Source organism: Galleria mellonella, unplaced genomic scaffold (genome assembly GCF_026898425.1).
Source record: "Galleria mellonella isolate WM207_F2 unplaced genomic scaffold, CSIRO_AGI_GalMel_v1 utg78, whole genome shotgun sequence".
In the NCBI taxonomy this organism is placed as follows: domain Eukaryota; kingdom Metazoa; phylum Arthropoda; class Insecta; order Lepidoptera; family Pyralidae; genus Galleria; species Galleria mellonella.
Window position 1 is genome coordinate 1826397 of NW_026442151.1, and position 17967 is coordinate 1844363.

The 17967-nt window shown below is 33.9% G+C and overlaps 1 protein-coding gene across 6 annotated transcripts in view; it reads left to right on the top strand.

Annotated features, from left to right (window-relative positions):
- The first annotated feature begins 287 nt into the window (after positions 1–287).
- The window catches only part of LOC113517563 (serine/threonine-protein kinase tousled-like 2), a 60820-nt gene continuing 43140 nt past the window's right edge, over positions 288–17967 (top strand). For 2 of the 6 annotated variants that reach the window (XM_052901626.1, XM_052901629.1), the window contains exons 1-2: positions 288–689; positions 2947–3003. In XM_052901626.1, the coding sequence (XP_052757586.1) occupies positions 2979–3003 (25 nt within the window). In that variant the 5' untranslated portion in view covers positions 288–689; positions 2947–2978. Of the gene's footprint in view, positions 690–2946; positions 3004–17147; positions 17655–17967 lie in introns of those variants that run through there. The other 4 variants (XM_052901632.1, XM_052901628.1, XM_026902268.3 and 1 more) reach the window with 4 other exon arrangements.

Sequence of the window (17967 nt, forward strand, 5' to 3'; positions counted from 1 at the left end):
GCCAAAGCATTCAAAAGAACTTAATAATGTAAACAAACGAATAATTGATTCAACCATAAGATAGTTTGTAAATATCTAATAGTAGTATAAATAAAAAATCAATCAATTGATTGATTGAATGTTTCGCACTATTACTAATTTCATTAAAGGATTGTTTCAACAGAAGTAATTACAAATTTGATTACCTCGTCATTACGTTGTATTGAAATAGACGACACTAAGTTTTTATGGGCGGATCATACAATTGAGATGACCGGATGACAGTATATTTATTGTCTATGGCGTTGCTTTCATGGCCATTCATTAGTAATTTTCTGTTTCTATTTTGATTTTCCATCTGTGGACAAAAATTGTTAACAAAAGTGATGTTTTCGTATTTTTAAAGTGTTTGACTTTCGATAATTAAAATAATTGATTATGACTAGAATTTACAGTGTTAATATAAATATTTGACTGTTTATATATATCTAGACACCATTACATTTCATTATTTTTATTTATCCGAATGTGATATTGTTGTGCTTGGTATTTTTTTACCTAAAATTTTACCATGTCGCCATTTTCGTAAATAGGCTACTGAAACTTTTGGAACATTGAAAAATTGTGATCAGATTTTCATTGCGAACGTTTAAAGTGATGTGCTGTGATTTTCGACTTTGATCATGGTTAAAATTTACTTCGTTTGTGAGGTTAGAATTTATTTATTTTAACTATTTCTTTTTTATTAATTAATAATTAAGTAATTCTACATTTTAGAAACTACTACTATATTATGAATATTAGATATACAATATAAAATATATGTCTATATACAACTAAAATATATAACAATTATTACATGTAAATAAATATTATTGAAATATTTTCATAATATATGATTCAAGTACTTAAATGAAGAATGTAGGTTGTTAGTGTTTACAATAAATAAATAATAATAATTAGATGATCATTTGTTGGAGGAATTGTATTATGTATCCTTCTGAGATGTTATGATTTGTATACATACATGTAACTAAAAATTTGCTATTTGATAATAAGCATTTATATTTAATGGATGATCTATGACTATATAATGATGACTTATTAATGCCCAGATAGGTGTTTTTCATCTAAATAGACAAGTGTGGATTTATAAATTAACTGAATGTCTTCATTTCAGTTTTGATGAACTTGATTAAATTTGTATTGGTATATTAATATACATAATTATGTAATTAGGCTATTGGAAAATTTGCATGTGTAATTGTATTACTGTAGGTGTATGTTAATTGTCTTGGTTTATGGTATTTTTTTTATTATCTGAGATCATGTACTAGATCTATTGCACTTAGTACAAACATTGTATAGCCATATCATCATAGTCGTAGAATACTGACGGATCTGATAAAAAATTACATATAAAGATCCATCGGTATTCTACGACTATGACGATATTACATTTTAATTTATTGGCTACAGTGTTTATGTTATTAAAAAAATCAGATTTTACCTGTGTCTTTATGAGACCAGAATATACATATTTACTGACCCTGACTGATAAAAAATGGTCTATATCTCTCTCAGTATAAACTAAACTTAATAGTGATCGGTTAAGCCGTTAGGCACTATAATGTAACAAACAAACTCACTTTTAATTAGTAATGATAATAAAATTTTCCATTACCCTATCACTTATGCAATAATAATAATTATTGTTTGGAACAGAATGTTTCAATAATTAACATGTTTCTATGTGTTATGTATTTCATATAATACAATTCAATACACATAATAATATAGGTACACAGCTGTTATATTATTGGTGTATTGTGTATGAAACTGAAGTATTAAAATGTCAGTTTTGAAAATTAGTCATGCTCTATGTAATGTTACAGTAATCTGAAACAAATTAATTTAGAATGTAAATATTTCTTTGGTGATTTAAACAAAAATTGTGAAAGTTTTAATTTTTCATTAAGTCTTATTGAAACAGACTACAAATAATTGTTTTTAAAGGATAAAAAAAAAATTACTATATATTATAGTGCAGTTTTCGACCCATGTTTTTATGTTTGTTACCTCAGAACTTCATCATAATCTAAATAACATAAAATTGTATCATAATGTGATTTTTCCCTTTTTTAATAGTAATTATAAAATAACTATGACCATTATTCATTATTATGATTTTTCAATCTAATAATGTATTTTTTGTCCTCTGGTAGGTAATTTTTATTGATAAGAACTTTGTTCACTTTGCAATAGGTATGAGTAATATTTGTAATAATTATCAGTGCTGTAGAATTGATATAAATAGGCTGGGGTAATTAATTAGATATGTGCTCTATATACTCTCTTTATAAATTATCTTATTATAATAATTATCAGGCCTAATGTTCATGTTTTTAACACAACACATACAGCAGTGACCTTAAAAAATCTACTTTATATCTATTATATATAATAAGTAATGTTGTCTTTGTATTGCGTGACATAATGATATTGTGTTACCCACGTTGGGTAGATCTGATCCGACCTACTTGTTTAGAGATGCGATGGCTTAATACTGCCTTTCTTTGTGCTACAGTACATTTCCTACCATGTTATGTGCAAACCACAGGTGCAAAGGAAGTGATGACGTGGTTAAACACACAAGAGTAACTTTTTGACCTGGCATAAGTCTGTTGCAAATTACTCTTGTAGAGGTATATTCAAGGTCAATTTTGACATTCCTGTATTTATAATATACCTATGCACAATTATTTTATTGTCTCTATTGTAAGAGTATTAAGATAGATAAATATTTATTTTACATTAGGTTCATAATTCGTGAGTATTTTTTAAATGTTTTGTTTAAGTTATGGTCTGCAAGTTATGAGGGTTGAATAACGCAATAATGTTTCCTGCCTTTTGTCTGAAATTCTATCTAAACTACAAACACTTATCTTATTTCCTTTTTTGTTTTAGGATTCAAATGACAGCTTCTTAGAGTCGTAGGCATGACGGAGAAGGTGTTATGCCCTGGTAAGTGCTTAATATCATACTAGCCATATTCCGCAGTTGCGCCTAAGTAAATTAGGACACAACTATCTAAGTTATATGTATTATAGTTTATGGCATGTTTTATTTTAAGACTTAATTGCTAACAATTTACTCTCAACCTCCACACGGTTTGTCTTGGAGGTCGCCATGTTTAATATCTGATGAATTGATCACGGTGAGTTAACTAATCTGACTTCATCCTCATCTAACATTGCTCACTGGTGTTCCGCTAGCATATAGCGACAGCGCAAAAAAAAGTAACAATTTTTATTTCAATCCCTTCAGTCATCTAAACATGATTGAGTACGACACCTTCGAAATGAAAAAGAGTCATGACATTTAATTTATTTATTTCACGATTCGAACCTATGGACGGGATATGTGGGTACAAGCGTGCTACGGATGATATTTTTCAGTTCAGGCATATGGTTCTTCCTAATAGTAGTTACACCGGAAACACCATCGAAAAATAGTAAAAAGAGTGTATAGGTAACCCTTTGGTATCTATAGCAATCAAAGTTGTATCTCTCTCGATATTATTATTCCTGCGTGAAACATATAAAATATCCTACCAAATTTTATTTAAATCTGTTTAGAAATTTTTGCGTGAAATAGTAACAAACATGCATCTATCTTTTCTTACAAGCTTTCGCATCTATAATATTGAATTAGGATATGTCAACGATAAGTAATCTATACGAGTATAAAACTTCAAAGTTACATATTTCATTTAGTGTATTTTTTTCTCTGTGTTTCAGAGATGACGTTATTACTATATATGATTGCATTATGCTTCAACGTATCTTAGTATAGTTGATGTTATTTATTTCCGATTTATTATTTTGTACCGAATAACTATATCACATTTATTTTAATCCCAATGGTAGGCTCTTATGATCAAAAATGAAACTCTTTGTAATTCAGTTAATTCAAGGAACTGAAATGTATTTTTTTTTATATCGTATTCGTCATCAACAGGGATTTTACCTCCATACTTTAAGATTTAGAAGATCGTGTACAACATGGTTTCAGAGGGTCTTTCTGCCACAAGTGATAATGTTATGAAATGAAAACCCTTCCGGGGGATTTTTACTAATGCGAAATACTAGTTTCATTGATAGCAATATATCCTGTCAAGTCGGCCTCCACGTTGTCCACATTGGAACAGCATCCTGGTCCAGCGTTAGCGCATGGGTTACCATTACATTATCTTCCATTAAAAAAGCCTTTCCGTCCTCCTCTTCCTCTTCACCTTCCGGCGATTTTGTGTAGGCAAAACGCGCGCAATATATCTGCGCCTACGTATGAGCGCCTACCTTTAGGTGGACCATATGTTTGTTTGTCACCTCAGTGATGTAAAAATATAAACGACTTGAAATTGCAAACAAGCAGACGGCCCGCCTATCGAAAGTTGTAATCGTAACATATAGGCATGAACAAAAGCCCAGACATAACAGACTCCTAGTACCTGTTTCATTTCTGAGCTCAAAGTTTCAAAGTAACTCCAAAAACAAGGAACGTCTTAATTCTCTTGTGTTTTTTATATAATTTCTTTACTATCTAACCGAGTGTTAAGTGATGATGAGGTCTAAATTCATCTTCCTACTCTTATCCCAATTATTGTTTGTTGTCGGTGTAATATGTTTTTCTCTTCCATTTTTCTCTATTCGCAGTCATTTCCGCATCCACTCCCATTCTGACCGTATCATCTTTCACTCAGTCCATCCATGTCTTTTTAGGTTTTCCTTTGCCCTTATAGCCATCCACATTCTTTCTTAATACCTTTCTTAAAACATGCTCCTCTTCCCTGCGCATCACGTGTCCATACCAGGACCGACGCTTACTTAACTTTTCTATGACGATGGCGATACTTTCATACTTCCTCTGATATAATCATTCTTTATTTTGATCATTCTTGTCACAACACACACTCATCTCAACATTCGCATCTTAGTTAAAAGAAGAGGTAAGGGCTTAATGCTGATCCCTGGTACAACCTCACGGCTATATTAAACTCATCTGTGTTGTCAGCGGTCGATCTAACATATGTACAAGATTACTGTACATAGCCTGAATTAACTCCACATACTTTACAGGTACACTTTTTTATTTTAGAGCCCACCACAAAACCTTTGTCGTATGCCTTTTCTAGGCCCACAAACACCATGTAGAAGTTCTTATGAGCACGTCTGTGATGAGGTCTAAATTATTACACGTTAAACGTATAGTTGGAAGTTTAAATTTCAAAGCAAAACCTAAATTATTTGTACCAAGTAATTTCACTGCCATATTTCACCCTTCATTAAAATGCACCATATTAAGTTTGGCACGGTTAAGTAATAAAATGCGCCAAAATATTTAAACATAATTAAACCATTATTAAAATGTCAATACAATGTTCAGAGTCTAGTATTGCCATTATAGTCTATAATGGCAATTTTATTTTAAAGCTGTTTGTTATTGCTCTTAAAGGTACCTAAAGAAAATTAACCTTTTTTTTTTGTAAATTTTAAGATACACCTTTTTAATATTACACCTTATTATAAGGGTAGACCATTGTAAGGTATTTCGCGTATTGCTTGATGATATACCGTATAGTCACGTGATTGTGACGTCACTGGCGGACCGTCACCAGATCAATAAGGACACGAGGTCATTCCAGCTCGTCCGACGAACAAATCTGCCACGCCTGTTAAAATTTGGACATTCTCCTGAATATTGCGTCTCTGGCTTGTCTGATTATCGATCGTCTGCTATAGCACGCTTTTGTTTCATTAGTTCTGCTTTCATTTAATGAAGTATCTATATGAAACATCAAAATATTAGAAATTTAGAAAAAATATTCATGTGTATTTTAAGAATTTCTAGAAAATAACATAGGCGTGTTTAAGGGGGAGGGTGGGCTGAGTGAACCGTACCCAGCCCAGAATTGAGTGGGTTGGGTACGGTATGGACCCCAGGATGCGAGCGATGTTTTTAACTATGTGCAAAACAGCCTTCCAAATACATAAAATGGCTTTTAAGAGGCCAGGCCAATAAATACGCTAATGAAAAACTATCATTTTTCTGCATATATAACATATATAACATTTTGAATCTAATGTATTGTAGAGATCAGATTCTAAACTTTTGTTTAGGATCTAATCTCAACAATACATTAGATTCAAAATGTTCATATCGTAAAATATCCAAGTTTCAAAAACAAATTCATGTATTTAATTATTTTACTTCGTACACTTAGATTTCAGAAATATAAAACCCAATAAAAAATACCACTCTTAGATGGCGTATCAATATAAAACATAACATAGTGTTACTCACCTTCGGTGATGAATCCGTGGCAAGGGGGATTTTTTTAAGGGAGGATAATGGAGTAATAATCTCCCCTGCGCTAACAATATGTGCTGACGGGTCACTACTGGTGAAAAATAGGTAAGAATAAAAAGGCATGTTAGTTATCCCATGGTGATAAATACACCTGGAATTCTGCACGTCGGTTTCAAAGAGGGACCATGAGAGGTCGACCTGACAGTGTTTATTACTAGCAATGGAATTGGTAGTCCGCATTACTAACAATCCCTTCCCCCCGGGCAATGGGGTTCGGCCCGTGGCCCCGCCTGAGGCCCCTAGAGGTTAAAAAGTACCAACCATAGCATAGTATACCTACCAGATTTTAAATTAATCGTTTCTAACTGCTTTGTTGAAGTAAGTTCATCTCAGTGTACAATATGAGGCGTTAAATAAGAGAGATTTATCGCCAAATGCGACTGAGGCGAGATGTCGTTCACCTCGGGCCTGGGGCACGGAGGCTTTCTAGTAAGCCAGCATTACTCGACTCGACATACTCTGTTCATCCTTATGTCTGTTCTTTTCATACAACCCAAATTTGAAATGTTGTACTCTTAATAATAAAAATGTAAATATTCCATCCCTTTTTTTAATATTGCAGCCTTCTTATTATAAAACACTAGATATCCTCCCCTGCTTCGTACGGGTAGATAGAAAGTTAATATTTTAAATGGCTTTATTAGGCAAATTCTCAATACCTTGGTTTACATTCTTCTAATTTTCGTAGGGATCTATTTTTTTTAAAATAATAATTATAATAATAGTACACTAATATAGGTTTCTATAGGTAAAGAATTATTAAAATCGGTTCAATAGTTTTTAAAATTTATCTGTTACAAACAAACTACTACTACAAAAAATGAAGTTTTTCAATTCGGTTGTATTTTTTTATTTTTGTTACCTCATAACTCCGTCACTTGTAAACCAATTTGGATTTCTTTTATCTTATTATAAATTTTATTAGATGTTAATAGAAATTTTATCAAAATCGGTGCATTAGTTTAGTTTTTAAATCAAAATAACTGGTTTTGCCACAAATAAAGTCGGGTTTTTTGTGAAACATAATTTTAATTATTATAATATTAATATAGATTTTATTATTTATGAAGTAAAGATCTAAAATAATATCTTGCCTATGTGATGCAAATTACGTAAAGAATAATGGCAGATTCTCACATTAATTGTGTTTACGACAAATCTTATCCATTATATTTTGTAATGAGAATAGGGGATTTTCTTCTTTTGTTTCTTCTTCTTTTGTCATACATGTAGATACCATTTGCGACTAGCATATATGTAGAATGTAATTTTTTGTCATTTTTTAGTTAAAAGAAAACGTAACTTTTCATTAGGTGCACTATGCTATCAGTTTTTTAAGGTCTTTGCACCTTTTTAGATACAGTCGCGTCGGCGAAAACTATTTATGCGCAAAATTTTATAACATTTTAATGAGTTTTTGCATTAAATATGATTCAAATTATTCAAGATAAATTTCACTGTTTTCTTAAATAAGAAAACAGTGAAATATCAAAATTATTCATAAACTAGCGGCCCGTCCCGGCTTCGCACGGGTGGTATTACACACATTTTTATATTTTAAAAAGTGGCTATTAAGGCTGTACACGTGACGGAAGCTTAAAAATGGAGTAACTTCTCCGGTTTTCCCAACATTTCGCTTTATTGCTCTGCTCCTATTGATCGTAGCGTAATAAAAAGTATATTATAACCTGCCCAGGAGTATATCAATAGCGCGTCTCGTAATATAAAATATCGTTGTCTTGTTGAAAAATCCAGTCTTTATTTAAATGCATTTTATCAACACTTGAATTCAAATTATCTTCAAGTATATTAATATAAGCATCTGCGGTCATTCTGCCTTTAATAAATTTAAAACCTTTAATAATAAAATAAGATTTCCAACACCGTTATATGAAAAACATCCCTATACAAGTACTGATCCACCGCCGTGCTTAACGGTGCCCACAAGATTTCTCGAAAACCGAGACACATTGTCGCCGTTTTAATCCAATACAATCAAATTTCGACTCATCAGACCAAACTATCGCCTTCCAGAAGTCCAATGATTTATCTTGATGTTCGATGGCAAATGCGTATCTCGCCTTTCGGTTTTTTTCGCTAATAAATGGTTTTCGTCTGGAAATACGGCCCGCAAATCCAGCTTCAACAATCCTGGACTTAATTTGTGTTAATCCTAGATCGAGATTTAAAATTTCTTTTATTTCTGTAGCACTTATCTTTGGATTATTCTTCACTAGTCGAACGATTCGTTTATCTGTTCTGGGATCTGTTTTGCGCTTACGGCCACTTCGAGGCAAAGACATTGTTGAATTTCGCTCAGAAAATTGTTTAATTGTATCTTCAATTGTTCTTAGTGGAATATTCATGTTTTCAGCAATCTCAGAGGTTTTAATTTCATTATTTTTCATATTAATTATTATTTCACGCTCTTAAACCGTTAATTCTCTTTTTTAGGCATTCTGATGAGAATATCAATATTATAATAATTAATTAATTAAAATTTTAGCAGATGTAAAGTCAATCTAAACATAAACATTAAAAAAGCACTTACTTTTTAGTAACATATACAATTTTAAGACGAAAAACTTAATAAAAACTTTTGGCGCAAATAGTTTCCGAATTAACTAATTATGATTAATATTTAATTTTGTTTATTACAAGCAACAATTTATAACTCACATGTGTCTATTTCTCATAAATACATGAATCTTCGAAACTGTGCATAATTTTCCTTTTTAGTTATCTCTGTTTGTGCGCGTTATAAAATGATTAAGAAATTTTATTTAAATTGCAATTTATATAAAATTTCTTAATCATTTTATAACGCGCAAATAGTTTCCGACGCCACTGTAGATGTTGCAGTAATAGCATGTTTTTTTTATGGGTGATAATGAAATAGTAACCCCACCCGCGCTATTGATATACACCGGCGGGCCACCAGTGAAGGATGATAGATGAGGACGAAACTGGTTAGTTAGCCCATCGTGACGAATTCAACAAGAATTGTTTATGATGGTTTCCAGGGGGAACCACGTGGAGGTCGAACTGATAGGGCATATTGCTAGCAATGGGACTGTCAAACTCCATTGCTAACAATCCCTTTCCCCCCTAATAGCATATGTCATCCTAACATCTTCCAGTGTTCGTGATTGTGGAATAGACATATATGGAAGAGACAACTTCACGGGGTCCGAATGATTTCGGAAGGGAATAGACCAGCCATCTCTATCTACAATTATCATCTTTATTGTGCTTTTATTGATTTTGTGTCAGAAAGAGGGGCTGTTAACTTTTGATGTTTGTCAGAAGCATAAATTTATTTTCTTTCATTATGTAATATTAGTCCCTAAGTTTGGTTAGATAATGTATTTGATTATTTTTCTTAAGAAAAACGTTTGAACAATATTCATCTTAGTCGAATCGAAGTGAGAGAGTTCAATAATGCTTACTGCGTAGCTTGGCCTGTTACATACCTAGGTACATATTAGCCAGAGGGGATACGACTCAAGGTTAGAGCAGGCAGTAAAATTGTTCAATGTAGCGTTGTCTCTGGTATGTGTCGGCAGTTAAGGCTCGATGGGAACGGTAGGGCTGTAAGAGGCGAGGTGGCGGCGGAGGCAGAGGCGATGTGCGCGGTGCATGTGCATCGGTTGACGCATCGCGGTTGAACTCTACATAGAATGCGAGGAAGTATGTAAAACATACATAAGATGTGGATCGATGCCGAAGTTAACCTTGTCTTCTTCATATTGATCTGGGTATTCAGATAAATGTAAATGTATATGTTTTTTAAAGGTACTTGCTCATTAATTATAAGACGATATTAGGGATTTGATTAATAGGAGCGATATATTGTATCACGCAGATTACAGATGATGTGCATTATATATTTATTTGTTGAACAATGATCAATATTTTGGAATGCTTGGGCGTTTATAATTGGCTGTCTACTCAAATTGAGGGCAAAGTAAACGGATTGTTGTCAGGCTGAAGATTGCTTTTTGTGTGCTCACTCGAAAAATCTTTAATACTCAAGGCACCGCACATGCGCGCTGCTGTGACCTTGATGTTTTTTGACGAACTAACTTGTCTTTGGTAGTTTTGCGTACCTTAGAAATGGGTTATTTTATAACGCTTTTATATATATATATTATGTATTTTTCTAATTAGGTTCTTTCAAGTTTTTCATAGTCCTTTAATATTAATATAAATGTCAAAATACTCCAGGTTTATTAGGTATAAAAATAAAAAAATAATTATTTTTATTAATGTGCCATATTTATGGTATTGCGTTCTTGCCAATTTATCACTTTTATTGCTGTAAACACATTAAAAAATTTTTCATTGTCGATCTAGTTCGAAGTAATATATATGTACTTCTTTCAATTTCAATATTTGTATAATGTTTATCTATCCGGCTTACACTGATTACCAACAAACGACATAATCCTCACTTTAAACAAATCGGTTATAGAAAGGTAGGCGTAAAGTAAATTAGACAAGAATTTTTAAGAATCAACTCAAATTTAGTTTTGGTGGTACTGACTATGATTCTTCCATATTTCGACAAATTGCAACGCCATTTTGTTAGTTATATACTTGCTGTATTAAATTAATAACCATAGCACTTTAAAAAATACAATATTGAAAAGGAAATAGGAATATAAAATAGTGAAAATAAAAAGATATTTACTTAATTCCAGTAGAAAAGCGTTTTGTCTGTATTTGTTATAAGTGTTCAGTCTTATTAATCTAAATTTTATTCCCTGAGGGTGAAATCCTTCTCTCTGTTTTTTTAGATCATATCCAGGAAAGTTTGACAAATTTTTGGTATGGTAGTAGTAGGTAGTAGGATTGAATTCTGTACTTTAGGTTTATGACATACTGAATTATGACATCGATTTTATGCTATAAAGAATCGTTTAAGATTTTGGGTAAAACTGCGTTTCAACTGATTTCAAGAAGAAGTAGCTTCTCAATTAGTTTGTATTTTATGTTTGTTGCCTTATAACATCCGTCATTTTATTTGGAAAATCGATTGAGAAAATTCATTTCAATTTCATTCATTCATCCAATCTATTTGGAAAATTCATTTTTATCTGAATGGATTTACTTAGATTGATCCTATAGAAATTTTATCAAAATTGTTTCAGTAGTTTAGTTTCTAAATAAAAAGAACTGGTTTTGCCACAATTGAAGTCGATTTTTTTTGGAACACAGTCTTATTTATGTGGCATTTATAATGACCTTGATTTTTTCTTGTTTTAAAGTTAAAAAGAATGAAAGTATGATTGTAAGTTATAATAGGGCCAGTGAACTTAACGCTGGTCTACAAGTGAAACCCGGCTCGTTCGAGGTCAACGAACTGTTCATTTCGCTGCATCCGTTGCAAATACTGCGCAGCGCATCGATGCCGCTACCAATTCTGTCGACTGAATACCACATTTTCATTTATCCAAGTTTAACTTGAAGAGATCTCAATCATAAAGAAACTGTAAGATAGCATTTGCAATAGAAAGTTGAAGAGTGATTTTAAGCAATTGTTATAATTTTCTTTACATAAGTGATTATTTTTTCTGTATGGTATGGAAAAAATATAAGAAGATGGGTCAGTTCATTTGTAACGTTTCGTGCCTAACTCATTTAACAAATTCAAATGAAGTTGATAGAAAAAAATACTTTCATATTATAACACTTGTCACTTATCTCTGATCGGATTCGGATTTAGAATTCAGGATCCCTGAATTCTAAAGCTGTTTTCATCGCGTCTTCAGTATTAAAAATTTCTCATGAAAACGTTACTTATCCAAATTTCGAAAAAAGGAAACCAGCTGGAGCTAGATCTGACTAGCACGGTGAGTAACGAATCTTTCAGAAGCTACAGAAGATTGAAGTGTTTAGAGCTGTGTAAGGGTGAATCGAACTTCGTAATAAAAAAATATTGATGTAACTAAATTTTGCCAATCATTTATTTGATAGTGAACTTGTCCATTTACAGATCCTGAATATACCACAACAGTACCTACATTACTTTTTTCTAAGATCAACCAAACATTTTTAACACAGTACACACAGCAACTTATTTTTACTCAGTATGCAGAACTTTATTTGGCTGCCTCCAAGAAAATAATTTTTGTTTGTCACAATAGTGATTTACAAGTGGTAATTTGATAGAGAAATCTGTTTTGTTTGGCCGATACAACGATTTAAACCTATATTTGGCATGATTTTGGTATTCTTCATTAAGTTGCATTCGCACCATGGAAAACTAAAGATATTTTGAAAGATATGCAAAATAATTATTAAACATTAAAATGTTCATTTTTTAAATCTATCAGGGTTACAAGTGAAATCAAGAAATTTTTATTGAGATCTGTTTCGTAAATTCTTTCATTAGGATGGTACGTGAATACTAAGCTTAGCATTGTCTTTGATCTGTAGTGGCCGCTGCCACTATCCGATGTTATCGATTTACAATCAGAATAGGAAATTTATTTCTTTCATCTTGGCTTAGGTTTTTCGTAGGTACAGTTCAGTTTTAGATTATATTATCGTTTATTTATTAAACTATAAAAGAATTCTGCGCAATCAATATTTTTAGTAACTCATTTATTAATAGTAATAAATTTCAAATATATAAAATACAACTAACATTGGCGTATCTTTATTGTTCCATTCTAATAAAATAAAAATTTGGAAATAAACTAACTTTTAACGACTAGTCCGTAGAATAATAGTCAGTCATATGTAGTATGTACACATGCTTAATTGGTATAATGAATGTTATTTTATTAAATTGTTCACACGTATTATTTAGATATTTGTAATCGACAACCCTATCTGGGGCGGCGGTGGCAATGGGCTGTCCGTCGCCTTTCGCCCACGGGAACTGGTTTATACTACGTTTGTCAACTTGCGGACTTAAACACTACAATGAATTGAATAAAAGGTGATTGGTAGGTATTTTAAAGTTTTTATTAACGTTGTTTGATCAGTTTAGTCCAAAAAAAAAACAGTTTTTTTTTTTGCTATTATAAGTTTGTGATTTTGATGAGGTATCTCCAAAACCAACACTGACCGTAAAAAATCCTTTGGTGTCGACATCGAAGTACGGGGGGAATGGGTGCTTAGGGGGTGCGGTCGGTGGTGCGAGGGAGTTATATAGTGACGCGATCACGTGTACATTTTGCAGCCTGTATTGATCCTGTCGTCTTTTTCTTGTTGTTAAGTGCGGCAGCCTTTCGTGATTTGCAAACGTTTATAATACACATTGACCAAAGTCTAAACTGGTGAAAAAATCTTACCAGTACGATGATTTTCTTTATGATTTTATTACTTATTTTGAGATTCAAGTAACTGCTTGATCTTTGCAAAATTACATTCGTAAAAACTTTTTAATAAATTAATGTAGGTAGATAAATACCTGCAATCTGTATATATAGTTATTTAAAATGAGCGTTGTTGCTACGAAATAGAAATACTTAGCCTAGATTGATCATTGCTCGTCAACAACGTTGTAGGAATTATCGTCGCGTCATAGTTACCATACCATACCACTCGTCTGCTCTGCTTTGTGTTGCCTCGTTGGGAGCGTGCCATTATTTCCTCGCTTCGTTTTATTTTTGACGTCTCTATTTTTGTATCAGGTCGGTATTTGTATCCAACGTATTCATAATCGACAGTATAATGTTCAGATATAATTTATTTATCATTGAGCGCGAGCGATTCTACGTTATGTTCTTCTTAAAAATTTTAATAAATTAATATATGAGTTATTTCTAAATAATGTATACGTATACAATAATTTATCGTATAAACGGTAATATTTAAATAAAATATGATGTGGTCATTAGAGTTGTCGCCACGGAGCGCGCTCTGCGTCCATCGACCCAACTCGCTCGCACACACACAATGAGGCCCTTCGCCTGTACGCGTTATTTAGAAACTTCTACATAGACATATTTGTCTTGCTTATTTATATAGATAGATATTTCGCATTGTGCAAGTACATAACATACCAACCTTTTGTTCTATGTATTTGCTCTTTTACTTCCTATTTACGTGGATACAAGAAGTGCAATGTGCGACATATCTTTAAGTATAGTTCTGTATAACATTGGCTGTTTCCCCCTTATTCATAAAAATTAAAACGTCCTAAAAACCTATTTTATCTATTAAAGTGTTTTGTTACTGTTTGCCAAGCAGAAATTAGAGCAAAAGAAAAGGACGAAACTTTTCAATAGCTAAGAGGTTTGACATTTTTATGAATAAGAGCGTTCGTTTTTATTATTTTTTTGGAAACGTGATGTATCTACTTATTTAAAATTTTAATTTGCTTATAAATATAATAAACTAATTGGATATGAATGAATGCCGTGCCAGCGTCACACGTATTTTCTTGACACGCTGCCGCCGAGTACAACACGGCGCGCCGTCGTAATGACTCGCGACTTTATCGCTCATACACGGGAATTTTGAATTAAAATATCATAGATCTTCTGAAAAACCGGTTTTTCACCTACTTTCAATCGTTTATTTTGTAATTCCTACTTCTAGTGCTAAAAGCACTACTATTTTAACCTGTTTAATAGCCATTTCAATGTTATACAAAATACATATATTGTCGATAATGATAAAGTCACATTATCGACAATATAGTATTTTTAGTTGTCAATTTGTCATTTAAATGTATACAACTATCCATCATAAATTTAAAACTTCTCAATAATATTCAAAATATCAGATTTATCGGAGATTCTTAGTTCGTTACTTCTCAGGAATTCAGATAGGGTAATCCGCTATAAACTGAATTTGCACTAGTACGCTGAGGATGAAAGCAGGTCAATTAGTCCATAGCGACGAATTCCATAAGCATTAACTATGATATAACCAGAGTGAAGTCGACATGATTGAGTATATTTCCAGCAATGGGATTTGCTCCATTGCTAACAACACACTCTTTTCATCTATTCGTCGTTAGTAATGGGGAAATGTATACCCTTCCCCCCTGCAGATGCATGAGGCTTACAATGGATGAATAATACCAGTTCTATCCATGTTGCAGTTCATGTCTACAGGCGACAATTATTACTGTGGTGGATCGTTAGCTAATTTACTAGTAAAGGTCAAACTTCGTCAGACAAGTAAGACTTCCAGTTTAATATTTAGGTTAAATGTGCTTTTTATTATTCGGTGATCACTTATGGTTTTTAACCCGTTGATGACAATTAGCGAACAGTCCTCTTGATGAAGTCAATTTCAATTTCTAATACTCAATATTACGCTGCTACGACGCTGCGGCGTCGCCGCGCCGCGCCGCCGAATTGATTTATCGACGCTTATAATTTTTACCTATATTATAATTAGTTCCGTTAGTTCTATTTAAAGTTATAATAAAGCTGTACTTAACAAAGATTTAAACCTGTGATGTTCAAAAATATTTATGATAGGAATTATGTAGGAATGCAATTAAATGACGTATGAGTGATTAAGTAGGTACGTAAGTACTTAATTAGGTAGTTGCTAGGTATGTCGATCTACATACGTATCTAGCAACACTTTTAACGTAACTCGATAATGGCAGCTAGTGAAGATTATCTATCTGTTGCATACGGTAATGTTTTCTCTATACTTGTTATAAATTCAGATTTGATCTACTTTCGGATATAAACTTATAACTAGACATGCTTAGGTGTTTTTAGGTTGCTACTGCTATCTATTTCAAACGCTTATTGGTTGGATCGTTTGAAAGTGGGTGCTGATCGCGAATGTAGCGACACTCATTACGGGTGCAAATCGCAAACCATAGCCGATGACGCGGCAGTAGCTAGATAGTATGTACACTGTGATGAGATTGTAAGCGGTAGACAACTGAAAAGAAGAGGCGTGAGAGTTTAGTCGAGTTGAACGAGATGCGAGATTGTATGTGCGCGCTCTATTTCGGTCGCGGTGGCGCACTCGTCGGCTAATCGGCGCGTCACGTGACGAGCTCCGGAAGGACGGGGGGTGAGGGCCCGCGGTCCGCGGCAGGGGCGTCGGAATGCAGTCACCACCGCTCGATGCACAGCATTAGCTCTCGCCGATTGATCGTCAAGGTGCTCATGCTCATTGCTCCTTAAATTTCAATAACCAGCCGCAGCCGCTAGCATTAAATAATTTTGTACTGTGCACAAGGCATTTAGATGTATCTACGTAACTACCTACGTACAATAGATTTATAATGAAAATATTTTTTACATATAGATTTTTTATAAATAATATTTATTTTGTTAATTGGCTTTGAAACCTTTCAGCACAACAGGTTTTTCTAACAGATGTCAGGTATCTATAAAAAATATTAGTATTTGTTACTACTATATTTAGGCATTCGTATTATCTCTCGTATTATTTATATCTGCATGAGAAATAATTATTCATATAGACACTTACTAAATCTCTAAAATTTTATTCCTTCTATCGACAAGTTAGTGTCAACTAGCAGTTGGCACAGTAAATATACCCAGTTACAACGTGAATTTATGAACGAATTTGTAAAACGTCGTCAGTAGCAATTCAATAAGTACATGTTGTTATTGAAATATCTAGTCTTTGTTTTATTGCAAATATAACCTGGTTCTTATTCGAGTTGGGATGGATTTGTGGTTCTACAGGCAGTAATTGCACCGCGCGGATTGCAGGCGATAGCCCCTCGCCCCGCCATGCCGCCCCGCGTTCGAACACCGTAAGTAAACAGTCTGGTGTTTATCCGCGTCTCGCTCGCACCGACCGCGTCGCGTCGCGCCTCTGAGGTGCACTCGCTGTTCCTATTATTTTCGTGACGGGTATTGCGCCGAAGCCGATTCCCGCATCCTCGCCCCCGAGACGCGAGGTCCGGTCTCGCGGCGGAGGCGGCGGCGGCGGCCGTTCGCATCGCGCGCCAGTCCGCGCCCGAGGCCGAATGTCGCATCGGTTCGCGCCTATGAAACTTTGTTAGCTAGTTTTCTCGGTTCGTCGAAAATGTGGCACGTTCCTGAGTACGTAACGAGTCCGTGTCACGGCGGGTGACAGACGGACGAAACGTCAGAGTGGTTTGATTTTATTGGAACAGTGACGTGTGGTGATAAGTGAGCGGATTGTGTATTAGCGTGCCCATGCTACACCTGAATGTGGATGGAGTGCGGAGTGGAGTCGGAAGATGCATTTCAAAGAGTCGTTCGCCATGAGCGATCGACCGAACGAGCGCGGCCGCCGCAACTCCCGCTGCAAGGGTGGGTGTCCGCAGTGAATGACGGCCGCGGGCATTCTGCTCGCCGGCAACGGCGGCGCTCGAGCGCTCGTAGACTACCACATCACACACATCTCCACAGACCTTTTCATAACAACAAACATTGCGCGCGGCACTTTTACGACACTGTACAGTTAACATTTGACAGTTATGGCAGTTCGTGGTTACATCCAAGTATTGTTACTAAAGAACGACTTAATTTATTGTTACTATTTTTATTTTGGACTATCTATCATTATCGAGTTGTCATTTTAATAGGAAAATATACCACTTAAAACTATTGGGCGACTAGAACT